A 16,966-nucleotide genomic window follows, 5' to 3' on the forward strand; every position below is an offset into this window, starting at 1 on the left:
TGCGGGATCCCCTCAGGTGCGGGATCCCCTCAGGTGTGGGCTCCCCTCAGGCCCGGGATCCCCTCAGGCCCAGGATCCCCTCCCGGGATGGTCCCCCTCAGGTGCAGGATCCCCTCAGGTGTGGAATCCCCTCAGGTGTGGGCTCCCCTCAGGTGTGGGCTCCCCTCAGGACCGGGATCCCCTCCCGGGATGGTCCCCCTGAGGCCCCCTGTCAGGCCTGTGCTCTCCTCAGGCCAGGGCTCCCCTCAAATGGGGCGTCCCCTCAGCTGCTGTCACCCTCCCCTGCCCCGGTCACCTCCTGGAGGGCCTGCACCTCTCCTGAGCTCCCCCGAGTTGTGGCAGTACCTGAAGTGCTCCGTGATGTGACATGGAAGCATCTTCCTGCCTTTTAAGTGGTTCATCACACATGGAGCTGAGTGGAGATAAAACCCTCCACTGCACAGGGCCAGCCCCCTCAAACAGACCCGGTGGGGCTAAATCTGAGGCAGCTCAGCCCTGCTGCTGCCTGGACCTTGGTCACAGGTCCTTGATACGAGAGAAGATGACAAGAGGATTCCTGATGTCTTTGTCTTCACAATAACTGCCCGCTCAGCAGCTGGACTGGCCAGCTGTGAGCAGGGCCTGATGTTCTGGGGCAGGGTGTGAAAAAAATATTGGTGTCACATCCTGTGGGTTTCTTGTGAATGGATGGAAATTGGCAAAGAGGAAGAAAAAGGGAAGCAGAAGGAAGCAATAAAAAAAAAAAAGATACAAGGGAGAGGGGAGGGGAGGAGTGGAGCCAAAGTAAAACCACAAATTCAGTCCTCCCCTTTCATGAGGAGTGTATGTAGGATCCCGTTTCCTTGAATTTGACATCAACAAACAAAAACACTGGGTGTAGAGACACTCCTCAGTGTTCTTGCTGTCCCTGGTCCTTCTCTAGGTCTATATTCACACAGTTTGCCTTTTTGGATGTTTTTTTCATACATTTGTGGGTGGACACCTGAAATGCCATTGATGAGCTTCTGCATTCAGTTTCCAGAGAAACCCACTCAGAACTTGCAGTGCTTTGGGATTTCTGCTGGTTTAAGAACTACCAATCCCAGGGATGTTGAACTGTCCCTGCTGCTTCTCCAGTGAGGCCATGATTGTCCAGAGATCAAACACATTTGTTGTGGCACATCTTGGTAATGCTGAAGTAGAAGAATAAACTAATCAACATACTAGAAATGTCACAGGAATTTGTTACGTCTGTGTGAAATTTTTCCTGGATTCTAGCTTTTGTCCACAATCCTGTGTAACAGGACTTTATGTTACAGGAGGCTTGGATTTGGGATTAGAGACTTTGGAAGAAGGAGGACCATGGATCAGAATGTTAATTCTGCGCTGGATATGTGCCGAAACTTTCCAGTTCTCCACAAGGTTGGAAAACTCCCTGCCAGCAAAGTTATTTTTCCTTCCCACATGAAAACCTTCCCTCCACCTTTGCAGTTCTCTGTCAGCTCAGTTTATCACAGAGCCACCCCTAAGATGTAGCTGCATCTTACCCCTTGCTGTTGGGGTGCTGACACCTTCCTGCAGATCTGTGGGAATCCAGAAAGTAAAGACACTTCAACCTTAGTAGGATTGCTTATGTCAGTCCTAACATTCAGAAAAAGGTGCTTATAGAAGACATCATAAATTGTCAATAACCCTTAAAAGTATTCCTTTCACTGCTGATCTATAAGCCTCAAAGGAGCAGAAGGAAACCCTTATCAGACATGAATATTTGTCCTGGGCTGTAATTCTGCAGGCTGTGACATTTCGTTAGGGCAGTGGTTGGTGTTTCTCATACAAAGGCAGGAAATGTGCATTTCCCACTCTGAGCCCTGCTGTGCCAGCCCCAGAGCTCTCCCAGAACACCGAGGGATCACCAGACATTTATCCCAAACTTTCCTACCTCTCCCCTACACCTCTTGACGAGGAACAATTCTGTGCTGTGCATAGTGATTACCCCAAAAGATTTCTTTCAGCTTTTTAACTAAGCCATGCTAATTAATATTCATTCAAGAGATCTGCATTTTCTTTCAAACAGAAACCACAAAAACATTTAATTAAGCACAAACAATGTGAGTGTAGCAGGGCTGGCCTTACAGCTGGTTCTGCATTATTTACCGTTGCATTGTTACTAAATACTTCAGAATTACCTGTAAGCTCTCTCCACCTCCTGGGAGGCTGTAGCTGTTTGTATAATCTCATTATTTAAATCACATCTTTGTGAATAAAACCAAAGCAAGCTGAGATAACAGTGATCCCCCCAGCCCTGGATGGGGAGCAGGGCTCTGTGCAGCTGCTGCTCAGAGTTCCCACACCTCACCTGTCTCTCACTTGTGGCACCACATGAGGAATGGTGGTTTCCCTCTGAATTTCAATATTTTATGATCATTTTTCAAGGTATCTTGCAAGCTCTAATGGCTGTTTTCTGCTGCCAGAGATCACCTAAGGCCATTGCACAGCAGATCTACAGACATGAAATCTCTGGTTTGCCTTTACCTTAATTAATCCCCAGCTCACCAACCTTTCACTGCCAGGAAACGTATCTAAGAAATTGAGTTAATAAATCAGTGAGATTGTGACTGTTTGTTCTCTGGGTGTTAGATTTTGTTTGAGTGCACATAGTTATATATACGTGCAGCCACATTTGAGCTCCTTTCCTTCACCCTCCAGACTATTCCTGAATGCAAATTCCATTCATTCTTTCCTCTTAAGGTAATTGAGGCTGTTTCCTTTGATGCTCTTCCCCTGTCCTAGAAATTCAGATTCTTTTCAGCACAACAAAAGGGAAAGGACAAAATATAAATGTAGAGGAGTCCCTGTTCTAACATCAAGTGACAATAAGCCGTGATAAATAAAATACTTGGCACATTTTTCAGCTGGAGACTGATACTGCTGATTCATCTTGTATTCATCCTGATTTATCCCTCAATTAAGGAATAAATTAAGGACTTGAAGTGAGGCATTAGCTCAAGTATGGCCAAATTTATCTGCCTCCAATGATATTAAGAGTCTTGCAAAGCCCTCCATGGTCAGTAAATAATTCTCAGCTTTGGGTGACTTCGGGAATTAACATCACAACTTTACCTTTAAACCTCTACCTTGTTGCAGGTAGTTAAGCAGAGACCATGAGCTGTAAATCTGCGGGAATTCACGGTGGGGGGGAGAGGGTATCTGGTGTCAGCTTCCAGGATTTCAACCTTTCCATTTGCATGACTATCTAAGTGCCTGAACATTCCAGATAACGCAGGGGTTTAACTTTAGGTCGTTTTGATGAAAAACCAACACGGTTTTTATCTTGAGAGAACTGCTTCCAGCAAAAAGGAGGGAAGAATTTTAAATGCTTTCCTACAAGGCTGCCTCTTAAGCCAACCAGATGAAGTTGACAACTCAAACCTTTCACTTCAATCCCTCCTAAATCCTGCTAATGACAATTCCTCACAGCAGAGTGGGGGGATGCTCCTTCAGCTCACCAACACAGGCTTGGTTGGAGTCCAAGACCCTCCCACCTCTTCCCTGGCTTTTCTTTTGAATATAGCAGCCATAAAACACACATCTGAGCATCCCACTTCCACAGTATGTTGTTGTCACACTCTTCACCTTTAAAGAATTCCAGCATATGTTTCCCTAAATGCTTTTTCTCTATTTATTCTACGAAGTTCCCAGAATAAATTTAATTTATTGATTCTGACAGTTTTCAGTTGGTTTGGACATTTCGCTTGGGTGATTCCCCAAGCTTAGTGAGAGCAAACTCAGCTTGGAGCAGCTGTCTCCTTTCAGTACAAAAATGGTTGGTTTCAAATGTAAAAGACTGAGGGCCTTGGGCTATATTTAATTTTAGAAAAATATTTTTTTAAAATCCTGCCCTTAAAAGTGAAAAAAAAAATGAAAGTGCATCATATGTCACAGGACCTTGCTGCAGAAAGGTGTTTCTGGGCATGTTTCCATGCACAAACTCCCAGTGCTTGGCTTGATCTTCAGTGTGTCCAGCCTGGAGTGGAGCGGAGTTCATTGCAATGAACTGTGTTGGCAGAATAATGGGCTGAATTACAGCAACATTTACATGGACAGATTTAAAAGCTTCCTTTCAGTCTTAATAAATGTAAGGTTTAATCATCTGCCAGACAACTAAAGCAGCAACAGTACAAACAGGAGGAGAACTGAAGCCCTGGCACTGCCTGGTGAAGGTTTCACTGTTGTTTTGGTGTCAGTGTCAGAGTGAAACAAGAAAAAGACACCAAAACAGCCAAGAAGGGTATTTCTCCTCCAAATTCTCCTCCTAGCACATCCTAACTTGAGTGTTTGACCCTACTTTTCATAGTGGCCTCAATGTTGTGCCTGGAAACAGCTGCTCTTGGGAGAGGAAGAGAGTCTGGTTAGGACATTTCTGGGTCAGCCTGAGTTTATATCTCACTCTTTGAGTTATATATTCTAGATATATCTGACACTCTTTACAAAAACTATCCCCACCTCCTACTTACTAAGGGGGCTCCTTCTCTCAAAATGGAATGACATTTTCTAAGTAGAATTTCAGTTGAGTGAGTCAAAGGAACTTTCTGATAAAACTTCAAATATCACCACCTTCTCTTCAAGCTGGTCTAATTTTGTCTTTTTTTTTTTTTGTAAGAAGAAAATGCCTACACTTTCCCACTCTGTACCCTTGTAATACAAAAAGACACAGAATGATATTATCAAGTGACAAAATAATTAAGTATGATTCAAATGTTTATATCTGAACTAAGAAAACTGTAGATGGGAATCACACACAGCCTCTTCCTAGATAAATGTTTCTGTGAAGCCTCCTTGGAGAGGGCAGAAGGGTCTGTGAGGGTGCTGATAACCCACTCTGGGACCGTGGAAGTGAAATAACACACACACACAGACCAGGAGGAGAAGAATTTAAAATAAACAACCCAGAAATGGAGGCAGCACCCTCTGCCATATCCAGATACAGAGGTTTTTGCAGAGGCAGTTTTTGATCCCAATTTGTGAATTTCAATTTGTTGCTAAACTATTTTAACTCTTTTAAAGTTTTTATCGCTTTTTAATGTATATTAATTTTCAAATATGTATGTAACTTCTAGTTAGCAGAAGCTGTGGTTAAGTGTGACATAGTTTGGACCTGCAGTTCAAAAACCTCAGGCAGTCCATGCCCTTTAAAAATAAACAAATAAAATGGTCTGAATTAGCTAATTATTTTAATTGCCAATCTCTCAGTTAAGCACAGTGCAGTATAGGGGCTGAAATAATAAATAGTTAATACTTTTCCAGAGAGGGCTATTTCTGGTTGTAATTTCAGACTGTAGATTTTGGGCTGCAATAAGCATTTTTTCTTCTCCCTCACGGGTTTCTTTATTTCCTCCCCAAACCTCTGTCCCCACTCCAGCCCTTACAACTGGCCATGGAGAAACACAGGAATGATTGTCTTCAGTAATTTCTAGGCTCTGCCCCAAACCAGAACGCATTAACATGAGTAACTGTGCATAAATCCTTCCTGAATATCTTCATCTCATTTTTAATAGCAGGAGATGTTTTCTCTTGTATAAGTATTTCCTAACTTGGTCAGCTTCCACGTGGGGTTTTTTTGGGTTTGTTTTTTTTTTTTTTTTTTCTGCTTAAAGAAGTCTTTAAGTTCTGCCTTTCCTACATCCCTGGAAATGCTTGCCAGCAGCTGCCATCTTCCCAGTTCATCGAATCTAACACAAGAAATTCCATGTGTGTATTTCCCCTTGGTACAGATCTCCCTCTGTCATTACCACACCATGTTGTGCGTGGAGCACCTCTTCCTTCCCTCCACTTCATTTTCCTACACCTGATTTCCCAGGCAGTGGCCTTGTCTCCTTTGGCTCCATGGCCCTTAACATGCCATGGGAAATGGAATATTTGCCTTTAGTCACACTCACACTTGGAATAAATCCATTCTCTGTCCTATCCGAGCATGGACACAACATTTAAGCCATGTTCAATGCCACAGACATTGAAGATGGCAAAGGAACACCCATCAGGGAAGACTGAGCTGTATCTCATCTTTACAGAGGCATCTGCTTTGTTTCATCACAAGATTTCCCACCTGCCTCGACATTTTTACCATACAGCCTGCAGAGCTGTGCACAAAAAACGTGGTAAAAGGATGAGAATCAAATGCATTTGGCTCCTGGGAGTCATACAAGAGCTTTGGTGTGATACCAGAAATGTGCACAGTCAATTACCCATTAGGGAAGATGATTACAGACACCCACAAGGCCAGAGTGGCAATCCCTGCTCACCATGGCTGTGGAAGAAATGTAATGGATGAGGGAATTAGTGTCAGGTTTATTCAGATTTCTCCTTTAAGACCGCTGATGTGCATTTTCAGGGGCTTTCTCCTATTTCTCCTGACATTTGCGAGGCTGATTTATTTGTTACTCATCGGTGCTGTAATCAGAGCTTTCATTTCCAGCCTTCTGCTACTGGGTGTATGAAAAACCAGAGGTGAAACACTCGATGCTTATGAGCACTTTATATTCTGCTGGAGCATCCCGAGCTCAGGGCACAGCGCTGAGTGTGCCCGGTGGCTCCGGCTCCATCCCCGGTGCTCAGCGAAGGGACCGGCCTGTGTGATGTGATGGCGTGTCCCGTGTGTGGTGCCGTGTCCCGGCACGTCCCTGTCACCCGGGGCCGCTGCCGTGGCCTTTAGCGCTGCAGTTTGGAACGTTGCTATGGTGACCCCGCCGCCGCAGTCAGCACCGAGCCGCCACCAGCACAGGTCGGTGTCCGCGGTTCGGCCCGCGGTAACGGGGAGGAGAGCGGAGGCCACACTTCAGGGTGCTCTGCAAACCGAGCCCCTGGGCTTTCCCTGTCGGCCGCTGGCCCCGCTGCCCTCCTGCCCGGCTCCCGCTGGGGAGGAGCAGCAACAGGAGCCCTGAGCGTTCGGCTCGCAGACTGCGCCCCGGGGGCCCGGAGGGGATGGCGGTGACTCGGCTCCGCCGGCGGGTGCGGGGCAGTGCCGTGGGGCCGGGCCAGGCAAGGGCTGAGCTCAGCCGGGGCAGCCTCGGGGCCGAGGGACAGTCAGGGCAGGGGGCACGGGGGTGCGGTGCCAGGCAGGGTTCTGCCAGGGACAGTCAGCAGCCGCTTCTCTGCAGCCGGGTGTGTTTCCCTCCTTGCTCTTCATTAAGTTAAGATGTAAGATGGAAAAAAAGTAGCTACACCGCATTGCTCTGAAGTTCCGCCAAGAGCCGGGGGGGAAAAAACGGGCTTCCTACATGTAGGGCCGTGCAGACTAAAGCTGCGTTTTACCAGAGACCCGACTAAAAGTCGCAGAGCAGCGTCTGGAGGGGGAAGTGGGATCTGCCCGAGCCTCGTGCCCAAGCGCCGAGGCAGAGGCGCACGGGAGCAGCAGCAACCGGAACGACTCTGCACCGGCCGCCTCTCGCTGCCAGCCTCCCCGCGCCCTGCTAGTGGGCGGCTAAAAACATCCAGGGAGGCGAATACCGACTGCGTTATCACTTACGCAAACCTGGCATCGCTGACGTAAAGTTAGAAGGGGATTCAGCAAATAAAGGCGGCTCCCGCCAGCCCGCATTACCTCGGGTACTCTGCGCGGGCTGTGCCTCGCAGGACATGGTGAGCAGATGGGGCAGCCCCCGCAGCTGGGATTCCTCCCTGGGATTTGTAAATCCTCAGCTTTGAGTTAAAGAAGTGGTGGGATGTGTTGGTGGGAAAGCGATGCTCCCATCCTGCAGGGGTAGTGAAGAGAATTCTTGTCACAGGCATGAGCTGCTCAGAGGTCATGGCCAGTGTCAGAATGGGTTCAGGTTGCTGCAGCTGGGCTCTTCTGCTTCCCCAGCAAGGGCAGGACAGACTCAAACCAGCAAAGTGCGGCACAGTGTCCTGAAAAAACCCAGCCCTTGGCAAGTACATTGGCAAGACCCCCTTCTCCAGGAGCTGCAGCACTCAAAAGTAAAGGAGGAACTCAGCAGTTGTACTGTATTCTGTGTTTGCATTGCTGGAAAAACATCCTCTGCTGTGGGCTGTGACTCCATCGTACCGAGGGACAGATCCTGTCCTCGGTGTCGTCTAACCAAGACTCATTCTTGACAGATAAGTACTTTTATTTAACAATGCCATCCTTCCAAATAGCTGTTGAATGACCATTTCCCACAGTTGGAAAATGCAGAACTGAGGTTCAACTCTAGCAGTATTTTCTTAGTTAGAATTTCTACCTTTTATTTCCTAGCAAGGACCTAAAGCACCTTTCTTCTCCCCTCTCCTCCAGGAGAGGTGCAGGTTTTCTCCCCTGCCGAGAAGGGAAAGGCACAGCAAAATGATTCGAAATGGTTCAGTCCAGCGGATCAGGACAGAAGGGGGAGCCCAGGAGACAAAATCGGAGAGCATCCCACCCTGCCGGGCTCCAGCCGAGCTCTGATGTTAACAGCACTCATAGAAACTTGCTTTTGTTTCTGCAGCCCCCTTTTAGCTTTTGTAAATGGTTTATAGGAGACCACGCTCTCCTCCGAGTCTGTGCCGAATTCCCACTGTGCTGAACAGCAGTTCCATTGGCAGTGCTCAGAAATCACCGCTATGCTGCACTCCACCATTGTACTCTGTATTTATGAGGCAAAACATCTCTTTTTCCCTCCTCTTCCCCCACACTGACCCTTTCCCTCTGGGCCTCCAACGCCCGAATCATCCCCACTGTGCTCACCATGCCATGCCTGCTGCTCCTGCTTTAAACCCACATCACCTGTGAAGTCACCTCAAAAGTCACCTCCTTGGCGGCTTGATGGGCTGGTGAGCGCTTGGCCTGCTCTGGGCAAATCCACAACCTCCTGGGAGAGGAAAACGTTGTGGTTTCGAGCCCTTTTAACAAAGCAGCTGGAGGACTGATATTTTTAGCAGCAAAGGAGCCTGAGCTGCCTTACTGCTGGAGGTATGAAGTGTCCCAGCTCCAGGTGGGCCTCAGAGACACTGGACAACTCCCTGATCCATTCCATTAGCTGAACAGAGGAGATGCCTTTCCCTGCACTCCCCAAGGTCCATGCCAGGTGCAGAGATCAATGCCCACCACAAACCTGACCTGCTGAGATTTATTTAGTATTTCTTTACAGGCCGGGCTATGAACCCATTTTCACACAGTGCTGGTTGGTCCTTCAGTACCTTTAGTTATCTCCTGTTTGTTGTATCTCTGCATGGCTCACAAATACTGTTCTTCCTGTACATGCCATAGTAATTTCTAATTTATTGCTGATAATAATTTGTTTTCTTTGCCAGATACCAACAATATGCCTGTTTTAAAGCACCCCAAGATTAGAGACCCTCTCTTTCATGAATGGGACAGGAAAGCCCAGAAGTGTGGATTAAGACACACAGTTTATGCTGTAAATGGGGATCAGTATACTGGAGAATGGCAGGACAACTTGAAACATGGTAAGATAGATAATTTTGAGAAAAAAATAGCAACTTAGATGTCCTTACAAAGATTCCTAGGGGCAGAAAGTGGTCAGTGGTTCTTTGTGCTCTATATGCTCCTGGAAGAGCATTCATTATGTATGACTATATGTACACACACACACACACATGATTCTATATATTTGATCTACGTAATGCAAAAATGCAGAAACATTTCTAACAGGTAACTTGAAGAGCTTTTGCACGCACCCACGGGCAACTACCCAAAATATCTCTATTACAGATGTTTAAAAATCCTTTCCAAATACAGCAAACTGCAGTCGGCTCCATGCACTGGGATGTGCTCTGGCTGCACAGTCCTTGGAGCTCTCTCACCTTCCAACTTGGCTCCAGGAATCTTAATTTATTCCCAAGATGTGGCAGGGGCTGCAGGGGACAGAGCAGCAGAAGGAGACCCTGTCCGAGGCAGGAGCAGCCAGGACAGGACAGACTTGTTTACAAGCAGTAAAATGAGGTTTGGAAAGGTTTCAGTGCATTCAGCAGAGGCCACACAGGAAGCCCCTGATCAAGATTAACGATGGTTCCAACTTGGGAAGCTAAACAGAATCCCAGACATAAGCCTGACTTTGTGCAGGGAGTGCTTCCCTGCCTGGCATGGAGCAGGAAGGGCAGCCCAGTGCACCCTTCTCCTAACCATGATGGTCTCCCTGTCATTCCTGTTGTTTGTTAAACAGGTAAAGGCACGCAGATTTGGAAAAAGACAGGAGCTATTTACAGCGGTGACTGGAAGTTTGGGAAGCGGGATGGTTACGGCTCATACAGCGTTCCTGACCCTGTCACCAAGGAATACAGGAAGATGTACACAGGCTGGTGGCAAAATGACCAGAGAGGCGTAAGTGAGATTTTCTGCCAGTAGTGAGGCAGTGGGACTCAAAACATGGCGAAGAGTTGGGTGCACATGTGCAAAAAGATCACTTAAAAGGCTAATTTTTGCAATACTGAGGATGAATTGAATGGTCAAGACTAAAAATCCAAGATTTTTATGGGTGTGCCATCTCCTTCCTGGAGAGGGAGTCATCCCACCCATGTGCTGGTTACCAGGCCACAGCCCCGAGCTCCCACAGGCTGCCGCAGAGTAGTGGTTAGTGCTCAGGCTCACCTGCAGCTCAGCCAAGCACGATGGGAGGTTTCACATCCTGTCCCTTAATCCTCCCCACCCATCATTCCTCTTGTCCTTGAACAAGTCAGAGGAACCTGTATGATAAGCACTGCCAGAAAATGTGCTTTCTTCTAGGAGTTTTACAGCACAATAGGCAAATAACTTGAGTGCTTTTGGAAATTAGGCCTGTCACATAAATCACTGTTTTTCCTAAAAGGAACATAATGAGAAAGACATCTGGTAGAAGTGCAATGTAATGTGCAAAATCCTTGTAGGAACGTTTTTGGATCTGCCAATGGAAACTTTGTGTTTGTCTTTGTGTCTGCTCTTAAATCAAACTCATCTCCACCGACACTTTTAATGGGCATGTGGCTCCATGGCTGCTGTCTCTTGGAGGGAGCTTACCTTCCTGTTCTTTAAGGTTAGATTTTGCATAGTTGAGCTTTGGTGAAAGATGTGTAATGACATCCAAATATCACTAGGGTTGAGTTTTCTTCTAAAAAAGTTTCTCTCTTACATTCATACAGTTTAATACAATTAATACCCAGAAAAATCAGTTTTTTCCAGAACTGGTTTTATTATTTGTTCAGAGAAAAAAAGAACACTTTATTCCTATGGGAAAATGTGTTAGTGATATGGAAATATTTCTTATTGGTATCACTGCCTGGCATAGGGGGTACCTCTGGACTTCTCTTAATGGCTAACATACATGTAAAACAAACAAGGGGTGGAGTTTCCCAGCTTGGGACACACTGAGCTGGAAACATCATCAGGGTTGAAAGACATGAAAACCCCATGCTGACAGAAACATCCTTTAATGCTGCCTATCCCCAGGCAGGTTTATATACTTGTAAAACCCGCTTTTAGCTAAATATTAGCAGCAATCATGCCAATAATAACACACTGAGATATAAACCCAAGGTTTTGTCAAGGGAATAAAACTGTTTGCCAAAAGAAAAATCCCATACTACCACATCTCATTTCCTTCAGCACGAGAACAGCCACGGAGCTGGGCTGCCAGCAGCCATGTGTAAGGGTAATAAACAAAGGAATATTCTGTCGAAGTGATGTCCCAAAATTGAACGCTGACCCCTTTCAACCGAGCAGCTCCTAACCAGCCATCTCTGCGCTGCTGTCCAGGGCCGAGGGACGTACTTTTACTCCAACGGGGAGCAGTACGACGGCGAGTGGAGGAAAGGTTTGCGGAGCGGCTGGGGAAGGATGCAGTACAAGGACGGCTCCGTCTACGAGGGACAGTGGCTGAAGGATAAGCCCAACGGGCAGGGCGTGCTGCGGCTCCGTAAGTACCGACCATCCTCACCCTGCCCCTTCCAAGCTGTTCGGTGTCGTGCTGCTCTCCGCGTGCCGCTGCCATCCAGATTTCTGGGCGCTACTCTGCAGCCTTGCAGCAGGACTGCGGCCGCTCCGTGTCATCCCTCCCCTCCCGGTCTGGAGCGAGAGGCAGCACAGGCTGAGCAAGGGCCGGCACTGCACTGCCCAAGCCCATAAGCCCACACGCATGAAAGCTTACTTTTGCTGTGATTTACATTTAAATGACTGGGATGGTTCGGGTTAGAGATAATATACTGTTGGGTCAGAGAAGAGCAAATCTCTCTTTTCAAGCCAGGCACTTTGCCAGACAGGCTTTCTAGCTCTGCATACCAAAGAAGAGTTCAGTTTCCAGCACAGGAAAAAAAAAAAAAAACACAACAAAACAACATAGTTTTCTTTTTGAGTTCACTCCATCCCCTCTGTCTACTTCCGACAGTGGCTCGTGTTGAGTGAACACAGGGGTTTCATTAGTACACAATCCCTTTCCATAAATAACACCAAGCACATCATGGATTTGGAATGTCAGGGCCAATCTCAGCATAAATACAGAAAATTAAAATTCTCCCCTTATTTTCCTTGGAGTTTTACACATTTGCCCCCAAAGCCAAGAATCCCAAGAATCTCTGCAATACCAGGCATGGCATTCCAAGAACACCTGAAGAAATTTTATCTCCATACTATTATTCATCTATTCTATCCTTTTTTTGCTTGAAAGTGATCTCAAGGCTAGTAATTAGCTAAGCAAAGCAGCTGGGAGGAATGAGCATGACCTTCTCTGCACACCACATGCCTGACTGTGCTCTCTCTGCTGACTGTAAAGTCTCTTTGGACCGATGGCTCATCTGGATGATATCAGCACCTGCTTCCAGGGGGATTCTTGGCTTTGGAGGAAAGTCAAGATCTGCCGATCTGTGCTCCTGTCAAAGGCCCTGTTAGTTAGAAACTAACAGCCCCTGCAGGCCGAGTCGTGGCCGATGCACCATTTCAGAGCCCAGTTGCCTCCAGCCTGGCCTGCAACCGATTGTTAGCTGGATTCCTTTTGGTTAAAATTAGCTGGAGCAATTATTTCATACCCACAAGCTTAATGCATTCAGCTCAGCTGCTGGAAGTGCGCCCACGTGCCGGCGGCTTTGCCATGTGAAAGAAAAGGAGTTCTTCAGTGGAGGTCACGATGAGCTGCAGCTCAAGATTAAATTGCTTGTAGTGGCAGCGTGCCCGGCGAGGGTGAGCTTGGCTGAGAGCACCGCGCTGATCTGCCGCCTCTGCCACATCCATTCCCCAACAGCTTTGTACCAGAGCACTTCACATCCACGGGGATCGTGGTCGTGAGCAACACAGCCTCGGGTGCTCAGGGAGGAGAGCAGATGGGAGCAGCCGGGCACCACCACGGCGCAGTCAGGGTGTTTGCTGCCCCCTCCTTGCAGCCAGGGCTGTGATTTTGGTGGTTTCTCACTCGTTGGTGGCTGGAGTGCAGAAGCCAAGCTGCTCCCAGCCATGGGCAGGGCAGCTTGGTGCTGTAGATAAGCACAAAACTACATCAAAGGTGCAGATAACCATTACCAAGGCTCCAGCCTGTAAACCAGACCCTGCCCGAGCAGCCCAGTAGCCACATTCTCCAGAAGCCTTTTTGGTTTTCCCCTCTTCCCTTACGGCATCCTGGCAGGCCCCAGTTTTCTCTGCAGCACCGTGTGGGGTGCCCTGATATTCCAGCCACTGCTTGTGATGAAGTGGCAGAGTGCAGCTGAGACTTAAAGGAATTTCCACTAACATGGTCAGAAATCCCTACGGGTTTGGGCTTAGAAACACTGCACGTAGTAAAAGGGGTGAGAGCAGAGGACTCTGCTAGTGACAGCAAGGTGGTCTGGATCTATCCCAGCCCCAGCATCTCCACGGGAATGATACCCCTTTTCAACCAGCATCCAAGGATGAGGCTGCTCTCTTCCCCTTGTAGCTCTGCTTTCCCTGTTGGTGATGGATGGGTGGATTCCTGGAGAGCAGCAGAGAGCCCAAAAAAAGCCTCTCTCAGCTTGCAGAAAAATGCCAAGAGAAGCAGTACAGCTGGAAAAACAGCCTGTAACTGACTGCCTGAACTGTTCAGACTCTTGCAGCAATTCTCACCCCGTAATTCATTGAGGAAAAACTTAACTAAAAGTATTCTTTGAAATCAAGATTATTTTGACTGGACAGCAATCAGTGCTCTGTCCCTTGCCCAGACAAGCAAACCTCTTCAAGCCAGAAATCCTGCGTGATTTGCTGCACTGACAAATCTGAAACTTGTGTCCTGTAATTTTTCGTGTTGTGAAGAGTGACTCAGGGACCAGTGCCTTACCCTGAGCCCACTGGCTCCTTGTGTCAGCAAACAATGAGTATCACTCTGAGAACAAAGCAGGTAAGCACAGTCCTGGTTCCAAGTGAGCAAGCATGGGCTCCTTCTGCAGCATTTTCTCCCTCTGTGGCAGAGCAAATGGAGCACTGCAAAATCAAAATGACACACAGTGCCACAGCTACCTTGAAATTACTAAGAGGAGCAAAACACATGATCTTCTCCTCTGCTGATTTGCTCTGCTGATTGATTTCATTTGTAACCCCTTAACAAAATGGGGCAAATTTCAAGGTCTGTTCATGTATTTAATTGCAGCAAATGGAAACCGGTACGAAGGAGGTTGGAAAGAGGGCAAGAAGCATGGCCCAGGGAAATACTTCTACCCAGTTAAGGGACAGCTGTTAGAAGGCACCTGGGTAGCAGATATACCAAAGTGTGGAGCTCTGGTTGACTTTGAGAGAGACAACGCTGCTGCCCCTACTGAGTTTCCACTCCCTGAGGTAATTACTTGGAAATTTTGGTGTTTGCATTCATCAGTGCTTGGGTCAGCTCTCCAGGTGGCATTTCACTCCTCAAGAGATTTCCCCCATGGGGTGTGTGCTCAGTCTCTTGGCCAGCAGCATCCTAATGGCCCCATAGGGACTAACAGCTCATGCAGCCTCTGCTGGAGCCTCCCAGTTGCCTACATCTGAAAAAATGCAGTTCTCATGCACCAGAACTGCTCAGAGACCTGATGCAGCACAAAGGAAATGGGGACAATAGAGGCAGAGACAATAGTGGGATTTGCGTCAGGACCGATTTCACCAAGCCCAACCGCTGGGGCTGAGCAGACCCTGCAGGAACCTGAGCAGCTGCAGGGCCAGCAGCAGCTCTTTCCTCCAAGTCAGGGGCTCACCACCGTGCCCAGCAGCCCCAGGGGCAGAGGGGTGTGTGCAGCTTCCCACCTGGGCCCAAGGGGGGCAGATGGTGTCTTAGAGCCCACGTTCTCTGCTCCTCTTCTCCCTTGACTGACACACACTGCAGAGGAAGAGCCAGGCCCTAACCCATCCCAAAGATTTGGTGAGACACAAAGACACGCTGGGCCATCAGCCTGGCAGCCACTGCATGTCACTTTGGTGCAGGACCCGAGGACAGGAGAGCCTGTCCCCAGCTCTGTGCCCTTGCAGGAAGAGGAAATGGCAATCAGCAGTGAACAGATGTGACTCCAAGTGAGAGCTGGCTGTAACAGTCTCAGCTCGGACCCTCATGGCCTGCGAACCACAGATGTGAAACAAAATGGTCAGTGCAGGATGGGCTGGGGCAGCTCCCCTTCACTTAGAGCCGAGCAAAACCACCCGGGATAATCACAGCTCAGCACTCTGCTCCAGTAACACGGGGAATAGCACAGCCACATGGCAGGTAAAGCCACCCACCTTCCTCTGGCCCAGGGACAGGGCTGTTCAAAGTGACACCAGGCACGTGCAGCCTTCCAAACCTCACAGCTGTTACATCTTCACTGCCCCCCATCTTTTTAAATCTGGTTTCTATAGCTAAAGGCCCTTTGAGCAGAGTTTTGAAGAGCCAGTTAATCCTCTAAGTACCAGGCACGCCCGTGGGCAGTGCAGAATAATAAACCCCAAATACCCACCAGAGAAAAACAATCTCTATTTTGCAAAGAGAGTGAAAGGAGCAGCACTTCTGTAGCTAAAAATATTTACTGTATGTGGTTTGTCTAAGGTCATTGCGAAGAGCCTCAACAGCCTGGGATGAACTGCTGGTACACTAAGGCAGGGTGTGCAAGTCTGGCTGTTTATTTAACTCCCTGAAGACCAAGTGATTATCCAATTCTCTTCCGCTCTATAAGCAAAACCAAAGCATCAACTTTCACTGCTGTTACTGTGCTCTCAGAATATGAGGAGATAAAAGAAGAAAAATTGAATTCAGGTTTTCATAAACTTTTGTCACAACCACCCCCTTTACTAAAACTATAGGTGAGGCCCAACTGGCTACAAATCACAGCCACTTTTACCCAAGAGTGTGTTTTGTTAAAGTCACTCACACACAGTTATTTCAAGGAGATAAAAGTGATGTTCAAACACTAATAAAATTAGGGGAGGGTAGTTGTTTCTAAAACAATAATTGAAAGACTGCAATATGAGCTGACGTCCTGATACGTGGGAGACTCTCCAATAATGCTCAAAGAATCAGGATCTATAAAACCTTAAGCTCCTTCAATTACACTGTATAACTGATTTGTGTTCTTTTTATTTAGATTGAACTACATGATCCAGCTGCTGTTTTAGCAGAGGCCCGGGCAATGTTTGGATGACAGCAAAAATGAAAAACCAGATGCTGAAGAAAAACAAGAAAAAAAAGAGACTTAAGAACACGATCCTGGGTTATTTATTCCTTCGAGTCTCAAACCCACACCGTGGTTATTGTGTCGTGGTCTGCCTCACTCTTCCCTCAAGGCTGTTCAGGTATACTTCCCTCTGCAGGTGGTTTGGTTCAGTAGCTTCCTCGCACTGCCATTATTTTGGAAAAGGGAAAAAAATGGGAAAAAACCCCAAAAGACAAGCTCCCAAATGCTGGAAGACAGGCAGAGTGACTCTTTGCTCAGCTCCTCTTATTCCTCCTGCAAAGAAACCACACTCCTATTGGTTTCAAGGTCTTTGCCTTAAAGAAGGAGGGTTTCTAGTATGTTTTAAAAGCATCTAGGAAAGTACAATCAAGTAATTGTGTCCCCCACTTCCCCTAAACATAGCCCAATACAT

At 47.5% G+C, this 16,966-nt stretch overlaps 1 protein-coding gene across 2 annotated transcripts; it reads left to right on the forward strand.

Moving 5' to 3' along the window:
- The first annotated feature begins 6,704 nt into the window (after positions 1 to 6,704).
- MORN3 (MORN repeat containing 3) lies at positions 6,705 to 16,918 on the forward strand. Of its 2 annotated transcripts, XM_066199628.1 has the most exons (6): positions 6,705 to 6,757; positions 9,262 to 9,417; positions 10,134 to 10,291; positions 11,699 to 11,858; positions 14,529 to 14,713; positions 16,465 to 16,918. In XM_066199628.1, exons 2-6 carry the CDS (start codon positions 9,273 to 9,275, stop codon positions 16,519 to 16,521), a joined length of 705 nt encoding a protein of 234 aa, XP_066055725.1. In that variant the 5' UTR covers positions 6,705 to 6,757; positions 9,262 to 9,272; the 3' UTR covers positions 16,522 to 16,918. The 2 variants fall into 2 exon arrangements, with proteins under 2 accessions (XP_066055725.1, XP_066055726.1); XM_066199629.1 differs by lacking the exon at positions 6,705 to 6,757 and having other exon boundaries at positions 9,250 to 9,417.
- Positions 16,919 to 16,966: the final 48 nt, after the last annotated feature.

This window comes from Chamaea fasciata, unplaced genomic scaffold, assembly GCF_029207755.1.
Source record: "Chamaea fasciata isolate MVZ Bird 193981 ecotype frontalis unplaced genomic scaffold, bChaFas1.0.hap1 SCAF_18, whole genome shotgun sequence".
Taxonomy (NCBI): domain Eukaryota; kingdom Metazoa; phylum Chordata; class Aves; order Passeriformes; family Sylviidae; genus Chamaea; species Chamaea fasciata.